This window comes from Echinops telfairi, unplaced genomic scaffold (genome assembly GCF_000313985.2).
Source record: "Echinops telfairi isolate 266 unplaced genomic scaffold, ASM31398v2 ScPeMD7_23;HRSCAF=83, whole genome shotgun sequence".
Lineage (NCBI taxonomy): Eukaryota > Metazoa > Chordata > Mammalia > Afrosoricida > Tenrecidae > Echinops > Echinops telfairi.
The window spans coordinates 53,995,476-54,017,404 of record NW_022103920.1 but is presented as its reverse complement, the minus strand read 5'-3'; the positions used below and the strand labels follow the sequence as shown (position 1 = coordinate 54,017,404).

General features: G+C 37.0%; 1 protein-coding gene across 4 annotated transcripts in view; it reads left to right on the top strand.

Annotated features, from left to right (window-relative positions):
• The window catches only part of SLC25A40 (solute carrier family 25 member 40), a 41,180-nt gene that overhangs the window by 10,122 nt on the left and 9,129 nt on the right, over window positions 1-21,929 (top strand). For all 4 annotated transcript variants that reach the window (XM_004702641.2, XM_045288888.1, XM_045288887.1 and 1 more), the window contains 6 exons: window positions 1,502-1,561; window positions 6,033-6,139; window positions 9,949-10,016; window positions 13,027-13,151; window positions 14,337-14,510; window positions 20,297-20,406. In XM_004702641.2, the coding sequence (XP_004702698.1) occupies window positions 1,502-1,561; window positions 6,033-6,139; window positions 9,949-10,016; window positions 13,027-13,151; window positions 14,337-14,510; window positions 20,297-20,406 (644 nt within the window). The remainder of the gene's footprint in view (window positions 1-1,501; window positions 1,562-6,032; window positions 6,140-9,948; window positions 10,017-13,026; window positions 13,152-14,336; window positions 14,511-20,296; window positions 20,407-21,929) is intronic.

Here is a 21,929-nt window from a genome sequence, read left to right as displayed (position 1 = left end):
TTGATGTTACAGCTGTCTTCTGGATCCAGGAGGTTCATTGTACCGAGATCTCAGGTCCAGACCCACTACATTGTTGGCTCTTGCTGGTAATGAGATCCCTCCTCCTACTTCTCAGAAACAGCCAACTTACAGTATAATTAGTATGTGATATTTTAATGATATTAAAATAACTATTTAATTTAAATAACATGAAAGGATTAGAGAAAACGTGTATTAATTCCTTTATAACACAATGTCTTATTTCAGCTCAGAATTTTTTTTTTTTCAGCTCAGAATTTTAAGATTTAAAAAACCCTTAAAAGATCACCAAATGTGATGTCCTTAGCAGGGGAGGAAAGGTTTTCTCAGAACTATTTAACATTTTTTTTCTATTTGGATCAGATATAGCATACTTTTAAAAACTATTCTCTTCTGCTATAGTGTACAAACAAAATAATACAGCCTAGTGATAAAGATAATTTATGGCTAATTTTATCTAATTATGGGGTTCTGGTGGTATAGTGGGTTATGAGTTGGCCTGGTAACCAAAAAGGTCAGCAGTTCAAGACCGCCAGCCACTCTGAAGGAGAACAATGAGACTTTCTGTTCCCTCAAAGGCTAATAGCCTCAAAACCCACAGGAACAGCTCTGTCCTATGTGTTCCCTATCAGTTAGAATTGACTTGATGGCAGTGAGTTTGGTTTTGATTGGTTTACCAAATTTGCATTATATCTTTTATTTGGTAGAAGTCAATTTAATAGATTAGGAAGACAAATACCATTTGATTTTGGCTACTTACAATCTACAATAATTCTCAAATATTTACATATAATTTTAAAGCTTCTATTTCTTAACCTTAGACATCTTACAATTTATTGTAAATACTAATATTTTAGTTTTAGGCTAATCGTATTTTAGTTGAACAAATATTTTTAGTAACAATTTAGTATGAGAGTTCTGTCATCTCATTTGTCCTCTTTAAGCAAAATTCAAGGGAAAACTAATAGAACATTACATTCAAGACCACTTTAAGATAAAAAATGGGACCTAATATTTCTCAGTTTGGTACCAATTCATGTAGTATGAGGAAATGTATGATCTCATGCATTTTGTGCTATTTGGGAGTACTTATATATAATTTTAGGAGAAAGATGAAGTTTTCTGCTCTGATAAACATGTATAGCCTCACAGACACTTTATAGGGTCCCTGTGATTAGAACCAATTTCATAGCAGAAATTGGTTTTAATCTAGTTGACAGGTGGGTCTTGTTGTTGTTAGTTAGCATTGAGTAGATTTGACTCATTGGTTACCTTGTGTGTGCAGAATAGAGCTGTTCCATAGGGTTTTCACGACTGTGAGGTTTTAGAAATAGATCACCAGGCCAAATTTTCAAGGCACCAATAGGTGTGGGTTTGAACTGCTGACCTTTCAGTAAGTTGTTAAGTGTAATTCTCTCAACCACTCAGGGACTCCCCAGCTTACAAGTATCATTTGTTAACTGAAATTTATGTATTTTAATAGTGACACCTATGGATGTTATTAAAATTCGACTCCAAGCCCAAAGCAGCCAATTCACTAAAGGTATGTATACTAGTTATCCAGAGAATGTTATATTAGATTTCAAAATGCAAATGCATTCATTTTTTTGAATAGTGTTTACTTTGTTGTTTCATAAAAAATGATGCCTCTGTGTCTTTATGCAGAAGTTTGTTTTTAATCATTTAGTTGCACATGATGAGGTGTAGATAGAAAAGAAATATATCACAAATAATGTTTGTATAAATAACTCAACTATCCCATGAAATGAGATCCATATTTGTGCCATTCCAAATAAAAGTGATCCAATAGAATTAGAAAATTATCTAACAATATCATTAATATCATATACAAGTAAAACTGTGCTGACAGTGACTCACAATAGTTGTAGGAGTCCATCCACACGGAGATGCAAGAAATTTAAGCTGGATTTAGAAGAGGATGTGGAATGAAGGATATCTTTGCTAATATCAAATAGATGATGGCTGAAAGCAGAGAACATTAGAAAGATGTTTCTTTATGTTTTATTGACTATGCAAAGGCATTTGACTATATGGATAGAAACAGACTACGGTTAGCTTCCTGAAGAATAGGACTTCCAGACCACTTAATTATACTCATGAAGAACCTCTACATAGACCAAGAAGTAATTGTTCAAACAAAACAAGGAAATACTGAGTCAGGAACAGTGTGTATTGGGGTAGTATCCTTTCACTGCACTTAGTCTGTATGCTTAGCAAATAGTATGAGAAGCTGGACCACCTGAAGGAGATGTGACATCAGGAATGACAATCTGATATGCAGATGACACAATTCTGTTTCTTGAAATTGAAGAGGACTTGAAGCACTGGCTGAGAAGACCAAAGACTCCTGCCTTTCATATGGATACACCTTAACCTAAATTCCCAAAACTGGACCAATAAACAAAATCAGGATCAGCTGAGAAAAGTTTGGAGTTGTCAAGGATTTCATTTTACATGGTTCCACAATCCACTCTTATGAAAACAGCAGTGAGGAAATCAAATGACATATTGTATTGGGCAAATCTGCTACAAAAGATCTCCTAAACGTGTTAAAAAACAAAACAAACATAGATGTAACTCTGAAGACTAAAGTGGTTTGTACTGACCCAAGCCATAGTATTTTCATTCATTTCTGTTTCATATGAAAGCTGTGCAGTAAATAAGGACATAAGAACAACGAGTAAAAGAAATTAATTAATTTTAATTATGGTGTTAGCAAAGAATATTAACTATACTATGAACTGCCTAAAGATTGAACATATCTGGCTGGGAAAACATATACCCAGAATGCTCCTAAGAAGTGAGGATGAAGAGACTTCATCTCATGCCATGTTACCAAGGACTAGTCCCTGGAGAAGGACCCTGATTGGTAGAAGGTCAGTGAGAAAGAGGAACACCTTAAACAGGACAGAGAAACACAGTGGCTGCAGCAGTAGACTCATAGATAGCATCAGCCATGAGGATAGAGCACACAATGGCTGCAGCAGTAGACTCATAGATAGCATCAGCCATGAGGGTAGAGCAGGGCCAGGCAGAATTTCGTCCTATTGTACAAAGGGTGTCACTGTGAGCCGGAACCAACTCAACGGCACTGTAATGTCTTAATTCATGTTCTCTATTTTACCTTTCCAGGAATCCTGGTGGTATAGTGGTTACGCATTGGGATGTTAACTGCAAGGTCAGCAGTTCTAAACCATGAGCCACTCTGCAGAGAAAGACATAGCTTTCTACTCCTGTAAAGAGTTGCAATCTCAGAAACCCACAGGGTCAGTTCTACCCTGTCCTCTAGGGTTGCTAAGAGTCCCTGGCAGTGAGTTTGGTTTGGGTTATTTTACCTCTAGAGGTTCTAATATACCATGCAATGGCTACACAGAACTTACCAAAATTCATGATTAAAAGGGTTATTAAGGAAGCTAACAAATAGTATTGCCAATGAGAAATGCTCAGTGTTGACTTGTTTATCAGGACCTGTTACAAAGTTCTGTCGTCTGCGAATAAATACTCAAAGGGCATCCCACTCTGCTAATAGCATGAACACAGAGCAACCTTAAGGGATTCCGTTTCAGCTCCATGGGTCAACAAACCCAATTCACTGAATTAACTGTCCAGAGGCACCCCACTCCACAAAGAGCCTTCTGCACAAAAGCACTCTGCGTTACTTACTCAGTCGGCTGGGAAGTCCACCACTCTGTCCCATGCGTTGATTCCTGGTTCTGCTGCTGCTGCTTTATTATTATAACTGTCTTTTGGATACAGGAGTTTCTCTTCGCAGGGATCTCGGGTCCAGAGAACCCATTCCACTTCTGGGTCTTGCTGGTAATGAGATCAATCCTTCCTCCTCCTTCTCAGAGGACTCAATGTATATGCAGCAGGATGACACACTAGGGAATTCTTTTCATAGTTACTCACCGGTGAATCCTGCCAGGATCTTCCCTCCCTTCTTACCAGACCTATTCAGGGAAAAGTCCTTTGGTGGGAGTTAGACACTTTGGCTAGCAGAGCCACAGTAATTGGTTCACTGCCCTCGCACTCGGGGCTTCAAAAAGGTCATAGAAGTTGTCCACACACTTTTTGAAGCTTCCTCTCATAAGTGATACTATGTTAACTGAAAACTGTGGGATGGAATGAACCATAGGTGTATTTCAGATGAATGAAAGGCTAGGTAGATTGTAGAAGGCAACAGAAAAGTAAATCAGTTTCCTACATGTTAAAGAAAGTCTTCAAATCAAGGGGAGGCTTTTAGGCCTGTATATTATGAAATCCACAGAATTACATATATATTCAAACAGAAGACTTTTGATAGCAAAGATGAGTTCATAAATGGGAAGGACTTGGTATTTAAGAAGCATTAAATTAGGTAGAGGTTGAGGAATGGTTAGACTGAGCGGTACAAATATAAAGAAAGGCAAAATGCGTTGCATTGTTTACATTGCGAAGAAAACATTTCAAAGTATAATTTATTTATTGAAATTTGTACATGTTGTCTTTTTAAAACAGGTTTCCTTATTTTATCTTCCCTTTCTATTACTTTGATCACTGGAAAGGATTTGTTTCTGTGTACATTTGCTTATTACAGTTTTGAAAGTGCGAAATCCACTAACTACTAAATTACTCTCCACCACTGTGAATTTAGAGCCGGATGCCTTGTTGTTAAGTCAAATTACTTATTTATGAAGGTGACTCAAAAAGTATTGCTACTAGCAGGGCAGTTCATACACAAGTTTGTTCCCAAGAAGATGCATTCAAATATGTCTGCAGACAAGTCTTCTCAGTAACACACTTGTCTGGGGCTTGGGGGATCTGTTAGAGCTGTGAGTTTCAAGATGAGAGGTGGGCTCTGACGGCTATGGTGGCTGCTATTTTTGGATCCCAAAGGAGTCGTCTTGAAAGATTCTTCCAAAGGACACAGCACGATCACGGTGGCTTGTTACAAGGAAGTTTTCAGAAATTGAAAACTGCATTGATGAGAAAAAAGCCAGTCATGGATGCTGAGGAACTTTTCCCACCTTGACAATGTGCCTGCTTATTCTTCCCAAGTTAGCAAGCACTGTCCTATGAGATTTTCATTGAAAGCCTTACCTCTGATCGTGTCCTGGCATAATGGTTATGTGTTGGACTGCTACCCTCAAGGTCAGCAGTTCAAAACCACCAGCCACTCCTCAGGAGAAAAAGAGGGCTTTCTACTCCCAAAGAGTTACAGTTTTGAGGCGCCCTGGTGGTATAGTGGTTACTCTTGGACTGTGAGCCGAATGGTTGGCAGTTAAAAACCACCAGCAACTCTACCAGAGAAAGACTGGGCTATCTAGTCCTGTAAACAGTTACAGTCTAGGACTTACAGGGGTCGCTATGAGTCAGCATTGACCCGATGACAGTGAGTTTGTTAAAAAAAAAAGAATAGCTCTCAATTCCTTTGATCATATATATTTATATCCTGTGGCTGGGATATAAATGTGCAAATACAAGTTTAAATCTCCTAATTAAATTAGAATAAGTTCGATAGAAGCAAACAAATTGCACAAATATATATATATATATATATATATATATATATATATATATATATATATTTCTTTGCCAAAAACAAGCAAACCAAGAAAAGTCTTGCCCTGATCTTGTGCCTTCATATTGTTTTCAGTTTCCAAAACTCTGTCTGTCAGAGAAATGGGGTCTGAGCCCTTCGAGGCTGCCGAACTGCAGTGTTCTAGACACTCCCTGCAGAAGCGTCTAGACTTAGATGAAGTCTCTGCCAGGAACACTAGTTTCACACGTTGATATTTTTATGCTATGATGATTTCTAGACTTTTCCATATTTTTGTAGCACTGCTTTTTTACTTACCCTCCTATGTTTCATCCTAAAGTACAGGTACAATTCTCTTTTCACAAGGTTATTTCTCTTTTCGTAATTTTCTGTTCTCCTCAGTGTACTTTCAATTTGTTCACCTTTAAATGAAACTGTGTAAACAGATTGTTGACTGTTGGCATCTCTTTGTTAGGAAAATGCTTTCTGTATAGTAATGGACTCATGGATCACCTGTGTGTCTGTGAAGAGGGAGGCAGTAAAGCGTGGTATAAGAAGCCAGGATGTTTCCAAGGAACACTGGTAATGAGATTGTTTGACTTAGAACCAAAGTATGATTTCTATTTTTATGTCTCATCTTGGTAATATGAAAGTCCTTTAGATAGCTACCACACTTACCCACACTTAAAATGTTGATAGTAAAGTAGGAAAAAGAAAATACTTTGCTTTTTAAGTCTTTGTTAAACTTTTGTTTTAATCAGTTCATGCTTTTATGTAGAAAGAAAATTTAGTAGCCCCTTTCATCAATCATGTGTATTTCTTGAACTCAAGGGGAGTGAAAGGATTTAAAGTGGGAAATGATGATAAATAGTTTCGAATCGAAGTCTGGTGGCACAGTGGATTCTGAGGGGGGCTGCTACCCAAGGTCAGCAGTTCAATCTACGAGCTGCTCTGCAGGACAAAGATGAGGCTTTCTACTCCCATGAAGAGTTGCAGCCACTTTGCCCTTTAAGTAAATAAATAAACAAATAAACTTCCGTTTCAGATGATTGTAGATTCCATGTAAATAGAAGAAAAAGAATACAGATGTATCTCATGCATTGCTTGTCTCATTTGCCCTAAATGATAACATCTTGCAAGTCTATGTGTATTCAATAATGACAGGTAATTCATTAGAAACAAAATCTGAGAAAACTATCATGAGAGCTCACTGTTTGAAATTTGTTGAGTGGAACCAAATGCAGGCAGAATTTGTGGGAAATCTACTGTTCAGAGGCCTATAATGGGTGTGATCGTGTGTTTGTAGCCCTGGGTATACCAGACTAGTGTACCCACAGCTTGGGTGGCATGCAACAACAAATTTACTCAAGGTGGAATACAGAGACGTGAAGAAAGAGGTAGAATCAGAATCAGAAACAAGGGAGAAATCGAGTAAATGAGATTCACAGGGTTTAAGACCCCAAATATGCATATAAAATCAGTCATAATACTGGTTGGAAAGGAAGGCAGGGGCCTGACAAAAAAGCAGCAACTGATGCTCGGTGTACATTTTGCCTGCAGCCCCCCACAGAGAAGATTAGGGCTTGAGTCAGACAAAGTTTAATTCCTTCTAAACTAAAACAATTGGGTGAATTGTTAAACAAACCAATAATGTGGTACATCCATATTATGGACTATTTACTCAACAAAGGAATAAGCTATTGATTCATACAACAACCTGGATAAATCTCTAGAGAATTATGTCAAGCTGGTAACCACAAGGTCAGTAGTTCAAATCCACTGGCCACTCTGTGGAAGCAAGACTTGGCTTTCTACTGCCCAATAATACTCTTCAGTCCTTGAATCAAAACTAACCCCTGAGATCACCACACAGCTAAATAGCAAATGGCTAAAAAACTATTGACTATCACCTGTAAGTACTATGCTTCTTTGAAAAATCACCTATGTGATACCAGGAGATCAACACTTACTTTAAGGGAAACATAGTATGTAAAACATACAGCAAAACAAAACATACACATCTAAACTAATATTAAAGAGTGTGCATGCATTGTGAAAAGTATAACCAAGGTCACTGAACAACTTGTGTAGACATGGTTGCATGGGCACCTAAACTGTGTTACACTTCACTGCAAACATGTATATTTGCTTCCAACGCATATATAAATGAGTTTCCAACACTTTAATCTTTTTCTTTGTTTTTTGACATACATCATACAATTTAACCTTTCAATCATATTAAGAAGAGTTGTGCAGTCATTGTGTGTGTGTGTGTGTATTTCATCATTAGTAGTGGATTACATATAATGATGGAGTATGTAATTTGCTGTGCCATAATATCTGGAAATTTATATGTAATGTTTCCAACCTCCAAAGACTCCAGAGATTGGATTTGTAATAAACCCAGTTGATAATACAAGGCAATGATAATAGAAGAAAAAGAGATGCAGTCTTGGAAAGCAGCGGTTGTGCTCTGTTCTGCAGAATGGACTCGGTGCCAGTAAGCTTGGTATTGGGAGGGAGAGAGAGAAAAATGTCACATACATTATGAGTCAGCTTATATAACATTCTTGAAATGATGAAATTATATAAATGGTGGTTATTGGGGATTTGGGAACGGGTGGGAACAAAAGGGGAAATGGAACCTTCTGGATCCCCATTCAGAACTATTCTGAATCTTGACTGTACCCACATCACTATTCTTCCTGGCTGCAATGTTGTACCATACCATGTTAAGTCAAACAGTGTTGCTACAAAATAATAAATACCTTTATTAAACAAAAGCAGCAAACCCGTAAAGCTCCTGTACCTCAGCATGACCCTTATCCAGGAGCCCAGCAGTGTAGTGCACGGCCACACAGTGATGGCTAATCACACAGTCAGCAGCTGGCACTCAAGAGCTGTTCTGCAAAAGAGGAGGCTGTGTGCTCCCACAAAGAGTTAGAGCCCCAGAAACCCCCAGGGGCAGTTCTGCTGTCCTGGTGGTTTGCTGTGACTCACAGTTGACTTGATGGCAGTGAGCATCAGAATAGGTCTGGGAAGGTAAGTCAGAAAGTATCCCTACTAGGATTCCAGTTCATACGTGTTCCTGTTTATTCCAAACAAAACTTTGCAATCAGAAACCATGGTTCTGATGGGACCTTTTTGGGGAAGGCAACCTAATGAGATTAGGATAAAAGGAATACTAAAAGAACTTGTTTGCAGCTACCCACTGATCGCAAAGTGATTGTTTTCCCTGAAAAGCATACAGTTGCCTCCCTGGCAAATAAAGCTTTTTATACTGTGGCCCATAATCCAAGATAAAGTGTAGCTATCTACTTTTGCAGCCTTTCTGGATCATTCTAGTGCTCCCCAGTGGGTGGTAGCACTCCCCTTGGGAAACACTGGCAGACCTAGTTGGAGGTTTTTAAAGAAGTAGCAGCTTCACATTTTAATAATTTTGTTAAACAAAAGTTTATATGATTTTATAGTATTTTTTTACTTACCCTTTTATTTCGTTTTTATAAGAATTTTTTTTGAAGCTTGGTTTCGGATCCTTAGGTAAAACAACTCAGGGTTGATTCTGTAAGCAGAAAATATCACCAGAAATGTTTGGGTTTTCTTTTGTTTGAAAGTTGAAAAAAATTTTCATTTTTTTAATAATGAAAAAATGCCAAAGAAGTTGCCATTGAGTTGCTTATGACTCATGGGAACCCAATGTGTAGACATACATAAATCTGAGACACGTATTTTAGCAATAAATGTATAAAAGAATCAAATAACCAACCAGTTATTGCTATGTACTTTAAAATGTGATTTTATTGACATTCACATAGCACATAAACCAGTGGTTCAAATGAACACATCAAAAAGAGTTGTGCAGTCATTGCCACAGTCAGTTTGGGAACATTTTCTTCATTCTTGGATCCATTGTGAATAGCATCTCCTATCCCACTACCCCACAATCTCCCCTGTCATAACCCCAAGGAACTGTTGGTCTAGTTGCCGTCTCTATAGGTTTACCTATCCTGGATTTCATATAAAGAATATAATAAGAATAAGAAAAAATAACAAAAACAGAAACAAAATAAAATACAGAAAAATCTCATTCCAAAAGAAAGTAGAAAATAATAAAAACTGAGATAAGTTAAAAATGGGTCAAAGGGGAAAATGGTAGAATTAAGTTTAAACTAAACTGTACCTGCAGTAATCCACTTTCAAATTTACTCTTCCTGTGAACCAAATTGTTCACATCCCTGTTCAATGGTCTGGGGTTATTCATTAGAAACTTGTTCCACGTGGGGTCTCTGCAAGTGGATTTGGGGCTTTCACTGCCAGCCTTCTTTGTCATGCATTTTTTGTGTATTATGATCAAGGCTGTATTTGACTACTATTTTCTATTATAATTTTAGGATGCCTTTTTGAAAATTACTAGAAGTGAGGGCATTTCATCCCTGTGGAGCGGCCTTCCCCCTACACTGTAAGTTGAAATTTAATATTTTTCATATTAAGGGGTGGTGGTTAATTTCTCTTATAGCTAGCATGGTTGCACATAGTTCTGTATTTTTAAGATTAGACTATTTTTACTTTCTTAAGTAACTGTTTTATGACTACACTTAGTGATTCACTGGAGCCATTTATGTGACCCAGAGGGAGTTACATGGGTCACAATGACTCAGAACTGATTCTTCGACACCTAACAACAACAGAGGAAGGTGTGTGTGTACAATAAGAGAATATTGAATGGAAAAACAAAACAGACACATCAGATGTTGACCATGTGTGAGCTTCCAAAATTCACCATTCACCCACCAAGCACAGGATATGCTGCCTTTTCTAGCACTGAACTCCCGCAGCATATGCTAAGGCTGATTGCCTAGGGAAGACCACTGGTCTCAGAGCCAAAGGTTTTATTAGGCTTCATCATAGGGGCACATTCTACCTGTGTGACTAGCTGTAATTATTCTAGACCACGGAAGAAAAGCAAATGTTTGCCATTCATCTCATCATTTGGAGAGAACAATGTAGAAAAGTTGGTTTAGTGCTGAGTATATTTAAAAAAAAAAACTCATAGGGAATATTAGAAAAGGTAAATTCCAGGGAGTTGATTTAAAAGTGAGGCCTGCAAGTGTCAGCACTCCAGAAGTCACTCAAGATCTGCATGGCCAGGCCTGCTGTGTTCAGTCTCTGTGGCACAAGTACTCCACTGGCTGTGGTGCTCTCTGCTCCTGCTTCTCAGTTGGCTCACTTTACACCCACTTTTCATACCAACCGCTGTCTCCCTTCCCTCATGGTTTCTGTTGTTCTTCTCCCTGTAGGTGGGTATGTGGTTATGTGTCGATCATAGTGATTGGTTCCCCCTTCCTCCCCTCATTTCTTCACCACATTTGCTTTTGCACCCATTTTGTCTTTAGCAATTGTTCCGGGAGGGTGAGCATCACAGAATGCCAGTTAGAACACAGTGTTCTTATATTGAGGGAGGGTATGAGCAGAGGCCCGAAGTCCATCCATTACCTCAGTGTATTGCCATATAAACATATGTACATAGACTAATACCTCTATTTTTATGGATTAATGTATTTACATATGCACACACCTATGCTTATACCTCTATCCATGTTTGCTTCATAGATCATTTCTCTCACCTTCTTCCTGCCCCACCATCATGCTCACCCTATTTCCGCCTATTAGTACTTCCTCTCAGCTAGATTGCTGTTGCTCCAACACCCCCACGATCCCTACAGCCTCCTTGTTGTGATTTTAATGCCCTAGTTGTTCCCCTGTCTGTGGTGGTGTTTGCTCACCACACCCTTCCCCTGCTACCTTCTCCCCCCAAGTCCCTCTGGGACTGTCAGTCCTATTGCTTTCTCCTTGAGCTTGCTTCCCATGCTTGTCTTATATAAGTAGGCAAACCAACAATGACATAGAACAAATAAAAACAAAAGATTGAAAAGAGAAAAAACATACATAATTCCAGGTCTGTCCACTGACCTTTATGACTATCTCCCCACTGGTCCTGGGGGAATTCTGGGAGCTGCCCCTCCTAGTCTGCGGTCTTTGTTTGGGGCTCTTTAAGGGCTTTGTTCCTTGGCGTTGCTCCTGTTACTGATCTTGATAGGAGCAGATAGCTTCGTCTTTCTCCTGTGTAGCAGCTGGTGGGTTGGAACAGCTAACCTTGCAGTTAACAGTCCAATGCTTACCTGGCAGTACCAACTAAGTGAAAGAAACCAGTATTCATAACAGAGACATCCTTTCGTCCACAGCCCCTTAGCCATGTCAGCCACAACATCTGTTTCTGGTCCTCTGTATCTCTCTGGCCCTCAGCCCTCAGCTTCTTGGTTCCTGGGCTTCTAATCTGCTTGGGCAAGTGTTATAAAGCTCTTTTAGTGCTGATAAATAACCAAAGAGTATCCACTTTATTAGCCAGTCCCCTGCCCAATGGCTGTCAGCTTTACTGACTTGTGGGCTGGGAAACCCATTACTAAGTCTCACTGTCTGGCTGCGGCAGTGTTGGTGTCTAAGCTACTTCTGCCACTTTACAAAAGTACCTCTCACATGCTTACCTGATGACTCTTCTTCTTGGTGACTTTGGGATTATCTGGTCCTGCCTCTCAGATGGCTCACTTTGTACCAGCAGAATGGCAATACTGTCCAATACTCTAGTTAGATACTATACTATATTATATATTAGTCCAATGTGCTATACTTTATTTGTATGATCCCATCTAGTCATTTGGTGGGAATCATAAAGACTGGATAGAAAAGCCATTGCAAGCAATTTCACTTCACTGCATATATGCATACTAAGCTATACTGCAATATGTGTATTTTCTCCTCCAGATAACTTTCATAATTGTAAGAATATGAAAAGCTAGTAAGGCCAAATATACATAATTCTAAATTCCTGACTTTTCTCTGCCACTTTTCCTTCTAAGAACTCACTGTATGCTTTTCAAGGACCAAATTTGAGGAAAATATTTTTTTCAAAATGCTCAAGATTATAAAGTTAGTAAAAAATATGAAACCAGGAGTCAGTCCTCCTCCTAAAATAAAACTTCATGTTAAAACTTCACGGTAGAATTTGAGATTTTGCAAAGTACTGCCTTGGAAAGTACTGTACTTAGATGATACACCTGCACTCGTCTTCTGGCGCATAAATATTAAATATGGCAATGTCGTTTTGCTTGACTTTAGCAGATTCAAGTTTCTGTTAGGATTTTATTGTTAATTCCCATTTGATATTTTTACTTAAAAGAATATGCCATCGGAGTCCCTTTAAACTAGGATGTATAATTCTGGTGGCAATAATGACAATTTATTTCCAATTAAAGCATATATAATATATGGGCCATATATCAAAAACATTTTATAATTGCTACTATATTTTTTCAGTGAATCTTATGCTATTGTGTACTTTATATTTATTAACAGTATCGCTTTGTGTTTACTCACATTTTGAGCAACTCTTTTTGTTTGTGTGCTTTTAACAGAGTGATGGCAGTTCCTGCCACAGTTATTTATTTTACCAGCTATGATCAATTAACTGCTTTTCTGAAATCTAAATTGGGAGAAAATGAAACCCGCATACCAATTGTTGCTGGAATTTTGGCCAGATGTAAGAAATAAACTATATTTTCATTATTCTTTCTCATTAATTAGTTATTATTTGAACTTTAATATTCACCAATAATGTACAATGTAGTTAGTAATTAAATAATATGTCAAGTATTAGGAATCGACATTTTGCATGCTAGTATCACATGCTTTGGTGATTGCCAGTAGACTGCTTTGTGGGATTGCTGCATTCTCTCTAATTTTAGAGATTTTTAAATGATGCCAGGATTACTTGGGCTCACCTGAACTTCCAAGGTGTCATTTTCTATTTTGAGATTAAGAGTTTAATCAGTGATACATGAAATAAAAGATATGTTACCCATTATCACTGTCATGTATTTAAAAAAACATTTGCATGGGTCATTATAAGAAACTAACATTTAATCTAAAGAACTAGAGTACCAAAACACAGATATGGAGAATAGTGACACCCTGTGAAAACTGGAATTGATCAATTTGTGTGGAAATTTTGGCAAGTGTGACCCTAACTTGCTGTGTAATCTTTCACCAAAAACAGAGTAAAAACTATCAAAACTAATATTAATAGATAAATGAAGAAATTATCTTTAGGCCAAAGGACATTTGTGAAACGGGAGTTAGGTTTCGTGAGACTCGAATTGAACCGAGGCTGTTGTACAGGAAGTGGTTAATATACAACATTTCTAGTTGGCCTGTCAGAGTGCCTTTATGTCGATGTCTTTAGAAATTTTATTTTAAGATTTACAGATATTTCAGAATAAAAGTTTATACCGTTTCCCCAAAAATAAGACAGTGTCTTACATTAATTTTTGCTCCCAAAGATGTGCTAGGTCTTATTTTCAGGGGATGTCTTATTTTTCCATGAAGAAGAATACGGTACACATTTATTGTTTATTATTTTATTAAAAGAGACCTCACACTTCCTATCTGCTCTGGCTGCGCTTGGCCAACAGTGAGCTGCGTGGCAGCGCCTGCCGCTACAGTCCAGAGTCCAGAGTTACAGTAGCTTCTGGGGGCCTTATTTTCAGGGGGATGATTTATATTTCAGTGAGAGGCAAAACTGTAAATAGGTCTTATTTTCGGAGGATGTCTTACTTTTGGGGAAACAGGGTAGCATGAAACATTTTTTATGTGTGTCGTATAATGGTTTACATTTGTTGCATGGTATGTGCCTTTGTTTTTGTTCATTATTTGCTTATTTTATCAGTTGGTGCAGTAACTGTGATAAGTCCATTAGAATTGATTAGAACCAAGATGCAGTCTAAGAAGTTTTCTTACAAGGAAGTACATCAGTTTGTCAGCAAGGCAGTCTCCCAAGATGGTTGGATTTCCCTGTGGAAAGGCTGGTCTCCTACTGTTCTTAGAGATGTACCTTTCTCAGGTAGGGCTTTCTTATTGCTATTGATAAATTTTATATAGTAATTAGATTTTAAATCCCATTAGGCTTAAAGTTCTATTACTATCTTTAGTTTAATGGTGGCTCTCAGATCTTTATGTCATTTTATTAATGAGTAGTTTTGAATTCAAGCTTGGTTTTCTGTTACCCATATATTTAATTTCATCTTAAAGATTAATTGGCATGTTTTCATATTCAAAAATGTAAACTACCTCTGAACATGATTTTAAGTGTCATACTTAGTGTCATGTACTGAATTGTGTTATCCAAAAATATGTGTCACCTTGGGTAGGCCATGATTTTCTATAGTTTGGCAGTTATATAATGATATATTCACTCTCCTCATGGTGTAATGATGTAATTATCCTCTATTTGTGGTGTACTGTAAATTTTGGTCTTTTTGTGTTCATGAGGCAGAATTAGGTTCTGTTTGTTATATCAATGAGGCAGTATTAAGGTAGGTAGGATGAAACACAGTGACTTAGTTCACTGCACTAATCTGCCGGAGTTTTACTGAGATATGACCCACATTACCTTTTAAAAGAGATAAAGGGAAAGAGACACTTACAGGGAGATAGACACCTCAGTACCACCAAGAAACAATAGCTAGGAACAGAGAGCATCCTTTGGGCATGGAGTCCCTGCACGGAGAACCTCCTACACCCAGGGGAAGATTGATGCCAAGAAGCACAGAACCTAGTCCCACAGATGTTAAAAGGTGTCATCAGCCAGAGCCTAATAATGGCAGAATACGTCTCTGTTGGCTCAATACTAGATAACTTAAACAGATATTTGTTACAAAAGAGTACAGTGCTGCTCTAAGAGATACCGTACTTTAAATGTGGAAATGGTTTTGGAATTGGGTAATGTTAAAAACTGGAAGCTTATGCATTCAACTGCTGACCACAAGTTGGCATTGGCAGTTCAAATCACTAGCTGCACCCACACTAAGAGAAAGGTTTTTTACTCCCATAAAGACTCTCAGAAACCCTAGGGAGCTGTTCTCGTGTTCTCGATAGAGCTGCTCTCAGTCAGATTTGAATCAGGGGTAGTGGGTAATAGTTAACGTCTTGTTTGCTTTGAAGAGACTATTGGTGGAATTATGGATGTCAATACTTTTTACTATCCCACCCTGTAATCACTATGTTGAATTTTGGTTTTATCATTCATTTAATGTAGAAAAATAGTTTATCAAATATGTATGAGGGGGTTTCAAAAAGTTTGTAACTTGAGGACTTAAGTCAGAAAATACTTGGTATCTGAGGCAGCGGAATTCATCCGTACCAAGGGGGTTAGCTGCTGGCAGGAGGACAAACAAGGTCTGGCTCCACTAAAGCCCCATCTGCTGGATAAGCTACGTATTCTCTGGCCAACCTGTGATGGCATTCTGCTTTATTTGGTTTTGTTTGTTCATAGTAGGGTGTATCTCAGAGGTGTTATATCATTGGAAGTCACACTCTTGAAATTGTGTTACATGTTTTTCTGATTTTTGATAAATGAAATCCAGGATTGATGAACCTATAGGAACAGCAAGTGAAATAAGGGTTCGATGGGCAGGGGTGGTGGTGGGAGGTTGGGGAGTGTAGTGCAGGGGGGTGGGGGTAGGGGGTAAAAATGTGGCAATGTCAAGGAGTCCAGGGAGGAAAAATAAGTTTGGAAACTGATTGTGGAAGCAATTGTACAATTTTGCTTGACATGATTGAACTATGGAATGAAACAATATATGTATTAACTCCCAATTAATAATAAATTAAAAATCTAGGAATGGAATGTGGACTCATGCTACATCCCAGCTCCAACTTAAGAACAATTAGATCTAACATCGTGGCCCTACTCGATACTCGCCCTCAGGAAAGGAACACAGAAGAGTGTTATAGCAAAATATGGCAAAGAAATTAGATGGTGCCTGGCTATCAGATAAAGTAGCATCTGGTTCTTAAAGGCTTGTTTCCAAACAAGCAGCCATCTAAAGTGAGATGTCAACTAAGTCCACATGGAAGAAGCACATCATCATCAGTCACCAAAGGATTGTATAGCATGTAATCTGAAGTCGGAGGGATTAGTATTCAGAGCCTAAATTTTAAGAATCTGGTTGGCAAAAGGCTATGGGTGACTTGGGAGCTCGAGATTCATTTGTGGGAACTATATAGGAAATAAGCCTCTGGTGAACTTCCTCTATCCACAATTGAGGGATGGGAGGGAAATGGTTACTAAATAGAGTGCATTGGAGAGTGAGATAGAAGATCAAAGGCATAAATGTGATTTAACAGTCAAAATTTTGTCAGTTGATCTTCTCTGATGCATGCTGGACCCGATCTGGTTTCCAACATTACCTGTATTTTCTTTTTGCTTGTTCATATTAGGGGTTATGTCATTGGACATACTTAGGGTATTATGTCATTGGCGGTCACGCTTATAAAGTGTGTTTTATGTTCTTCTGTGTTTCGGTATATGAACCCAGGATTGATGAACCTACCGGGACAGCAAGTAGAGTAAGGGTCTCAGGGTGGGGGTAGGTGGGACAGTGCTGGTGGTGAGTGGGGTAAAAAGGAGTCGATGCCAAGGAGACCAGGAAGAATGTTGGAAACTGACTGTGGTAGCAATTGTACAATTCTGCTTCACGTGATTGAACTATGGAATGATATATGTATTAACTCCCAATTAATAATAAATTAAAAATAAAATGTGTGGACAATGGGTTAAAAGATATTGGAATTTTTCCACAGCTTTTTGAAGTCTCCTTATAAAAGGGGTACCCCCCCAAAAAAACTCTGCCGGGTGAAGATTTTGTAGTACACATTTTTCCTGCTGGGTGAACATTGATCAACTCGCTCTGAGTTAGTGCACCCAGTAGCTCCCTCCGCCTGGGGAGGTTCTCTTTGGTCACAGTGAATTTTGTGATGGCCAATTTAAGAGAACAGCATGTGGCTGTGATATTTTGTTTCCTGCTGGGGAAAAATGCCACAGTAACTGTTGTGATGTTGAACACAGCTTACAAAGACAGCACTGTGTGACAAGCTCAAGTGAATGAGTGGTTTTCTCATTTCAAAAAAGGTGAAATGTTCATTGATGACAAACCTCATTCTGGAAAGGAAAACATCAACTCGTAGTGCATTTGGAATTCATCCCACCAGGTCAGACTGTTAACCAAACTTTCTATTTAGAGATTCTGAAAAGATTGCAGAAAAAAGCCTGATTTGTGGCAGATGGGGGCTGGTTTTACCACCAAGTCAATGCACCTACTCACTCAGCCATCTCAGTGTGCCAGTTTTTTGCAAAAATCAGCATGCCTCTCTTGCCCCACACACCCGACTCATCAGATCTCGCTTCATGCAAATTCTTTTTGTTTCCATGAATGCAGAGGGACATGAAAGGACAGTGATTTGATGACAAAGAAGAAGTAAAAAAAAGACAAGAGGGGGGGTGTTGTCAGCCATCCAAACATGAATTTGAAAAATGTTTGCAAGAATGGGAATCACAGACTTGACAAATGTTTTTACGTATAATGGAGAGTACTTTGAAAGTGCTAATGTTGTTTTGTAAAAAAAATTTAAATACATAGCTTTGGGGGAAAAGTTACATTTTTTTCCCCGAGTATGCCCTTGTATGTATTACTGAAAAATGTACTTTGTAATTTCTCCTATTTTTGAGCTTTAAAAATATATTTTACTCAGATTTTTCCTAAGGTTTATTGCTGTTTTTATGTGTACTTTTGTTTCCTTTCCTTTTGATAATGTGTATATATAAATAAACAAGTAAAAATATTGCCATCAACATTTTAAAACTGTCTTATTGGTATATATGTGTTAGAATTTCTCTAGTAATATACCATATGTACTCGTGTATAAGCCTAGTTTTTCAGCACATTTTTAATGCAGTTTTTGTGCTTAAAATTAGGTGCCTCAGCTGATACTCGGGTCGGCTTATACTCAAGTATATAGGTACATAAAACAGGTAATGCCAAGTTCTTTTCTAAAGTGATGGATTGCATTTACCTCTCCATACCTGTAGGATTTAGAATTCACAACACAGTTTAGAGATCCAGTTCAACCCATAACTCTTTTTTTTTTTTTTTTTTTTTCAACCCATAACTCTTAAGGGGGTCTTTTTAATTCTTAGGTCCTAACTTTTACATACAAATATTAGAATTAGAATGAGAGGTTTCATAAAAACTCCATTTTCAGTAGAAATTAATTTTCTCTCAAAACGAAACAAACTCACTGCCATCAAGTTGATGCTGACTCATATTAACCCTCTAGGTCAACTTAAAGAAACTGACAACTTTATTATCTTTCCATCCATAATCATGGAATATCTGTTTTATGAAATTTTTTATAGTCTTTCAATAGAGATGTAAAATTTTCTTCACAAAAGTTGGTTTACATCTTTTATTTTAGATTTATTTCTAGGTACTCGATATACTTCCCCATTATTTTTGGTAGTTATTTTTAAAGCTCTCATTTTTTAATATATAAATTGTAGTTTTAAAATATTTGTAACTGATCCAGTTGCAATTTAATTTTGTATATTTGTTTATATCCAGATACCTTTTAAAACTCTATTATAAACTGTCATTTGTCTAACTTTAGGGTTTTCTATGTAGACTGTGGTTTTTTGTAGGTAATAATGTTATATGTGAAATACAACTATTTTGTTTCTTCGTTATTAATCTTTATAGCTTTTATTTCTTTCCACATCTAATTCTTCTGCCTGATAGTTTTGAATAGTAGTAACAATAATGTATGTCCATCATTTTCTTTGTTCTATCAGAAATAGTTCTGTTATTTTACCATTAACAATTGTTTTTACTATAGGTTTTTGATGTACACATTTTATAAATTCAAGAAGTTTTTATACCTAGTTTCCTTAGAAACTTGAATGTTTTTAGTGAAACATTTAACTTGTATCAAATGCTTCTACATCATTTTATCACATCTTTTTTCTTATTTAATGTGTTGATCTGTTGTGTGGCATTTAAAGGTTTTGTTTTAAGTTCATTTACTATGCTAATTTTATTTACCATGTAGTACACACAGAAGTACAATATATTTTTATTATAATACCTCTGCATTACATGGATAAGATCCAATTTAATCAGGGTACATGAACTTTTATGAAACACTTCTGGCTTCATTGTGGTTAGTATTTGTTGTTGCTTCTGTGCCATCTTCATGATCATGGGTTTGTCCCAGTTCATTGTTGGGACTATTGTGTCCATCCATCTCATCACACTGAAGATTTCCCTAGGTTTTGCTGGCCTTCTATTGTACCAACCATGAAGTCCTTTTCTAGCTAGAGATCTTTTTTGAGCAAACCAAATCTTCCAATTCTTGCTTCTATGGAGCATTCTGATTGTATTGATGACTGATTTGTTCATTCTTCTGGCAGTCCCTGTTAGATTCAGTATTCTTCACAAATTCCACAATATTTATATAGCGTGATGCTTTTATAAGCCTATGCTTATTATGTATTCACTAATTTATTTGAGATTTGTATCCCTCTGGTCATGAGTAAGATTGGCTTATACTTTTCCTTTATCATACTGTCTTTGTCAGATTTTTTAACTAAAGTACTACTTTTCTTATGAAAGTTTTTTTTTTGTTTATGAGTATTATTGAGAATTTGATTCCATTTTCAAAAATACCATGTGTAGTATATGCCTAAGATGAAAGCAGGATTTAGGATTTCTCCTTTAAAGTATAATATCACAAATTGTTAAAAATTAACTCTATACCTCTAAAGATATATTCCTTTTGTTCTATGTCTTTTAGCAATGTACTGGTATAACTATGAAGCTTTAAAGAAGTGGTTGTGTGAGAAATCTGGTTTATATGAACCGACATTTATGATCAACTTCACTTCAGGAGCATTGTCTGGTTCTGTAAGTGTATTCTTTTGTTGTCGATATTTCATAATACTTTAACTAGTGCTTTCTTACATAACATTTTGTAATACATTCGTTCATTAAATGCCACAGATCTGATTAGGTATTCTTTCATGGGGTGTCATCCTTTGAATCTATAGCACTAAATAGAAACAGTTTTATCCACTGCTACTAATTCCTTTGAAAGCATTTTGATTTATTAAGTACTTCATAAAATAATTTCAACAAAAATTAAAATCAGAGAAGAGACAAATCTCAAAGGATCCTTTCTGGGTAATAGAGCTTACCCCTTTCTTACCCTCCAAATAATGAAAGTCTCGTAGAGGACTTCTCTTACACAGAGAACAATCACTGTGACTTTGGTCACAAGTGTTTTCTTATACTTGCATACTTTGAAAATGAGTTTGTGGTGACTTACAGTGAAATGTAGACATAGGGGAAATCACATGAAAACACGAGTGAAAGGGGCGTAGGGAAGTGATGGAGACCTGCAGAAAAATATTGGAGTAATTAGACTGAGAAAGTTTAGGTTATAAGAAGTACCGTGGTGTGTTTAAAATTTAGATCTGGATTTTCTCAGCTCTGCCCAGTCAATCGATGTAGATTATAAGCAAATTACAGCAAAACAAACACAACAAAATTTAGGATTATTGAGTAGTTCAAAAGAATACAAGATTATATCTAGAATGTTATTCCAGCTTCCCAATAAAGTTTTCTACTTTTCTACTCTATTTTACAATTATTTTTAATTCTCTGATCTAGAAAATGTCACTACCTTCTGACAATTTTTCAGTTAAAGATATCTTTCTGCAACAGAAAAAGCCTATCAGTATGATAATTACCAGGCATTCTGTCAAAAAACAGATAAGGTAAATCATATTTTAGAAAGTATGCAAGCGCTTATACATAAGCTTATACATTGTAACTTTTGCTGGTGGATTGTAGACATGGAGAAACAGTAATTGATTTTACTTTACCTGAGATCTTTGAAACTTGTCTTATGTGTTTTTGATCGATTTTGATTGAAATAAAGAACTAAACCAACGAATGAGTTGATGGGGTAAAATGAAATATAAATTATCTTAAGATATATTTTATGGGAATTTCATTATTTTAAAATATCTCCCATGAATAATTAATGCACTATGGAAATGACTTATGAATTGGTTGATTTGGGAAAACTTTAAAATATGAGTAAGCTATTATAACTGCACTGATAAAGATGTTGAAACAAATAAGAGGTGCATAGAATGAAAAGTAAAGAGTCTATTTAAATTTAGCTTTTTCATTTGAGTTATTTTTAAAACATCTGCTAGAAAATCATAGATGCTTACTTATATACTCAGCACTGTAAGCTTTAAAATAAAAAACTAAAATAGTGGAACTAACAGGAACAACATAAATTGTGAGCATTACTTTTGGGTTTAGAGCAGCTGTTCTCAGCCTGTGGGTCACGACCCCTTTGGGGGTCAAACAACCCTTTCACAGGGGTCACCGAAGACCATTGGAAAACACCTATT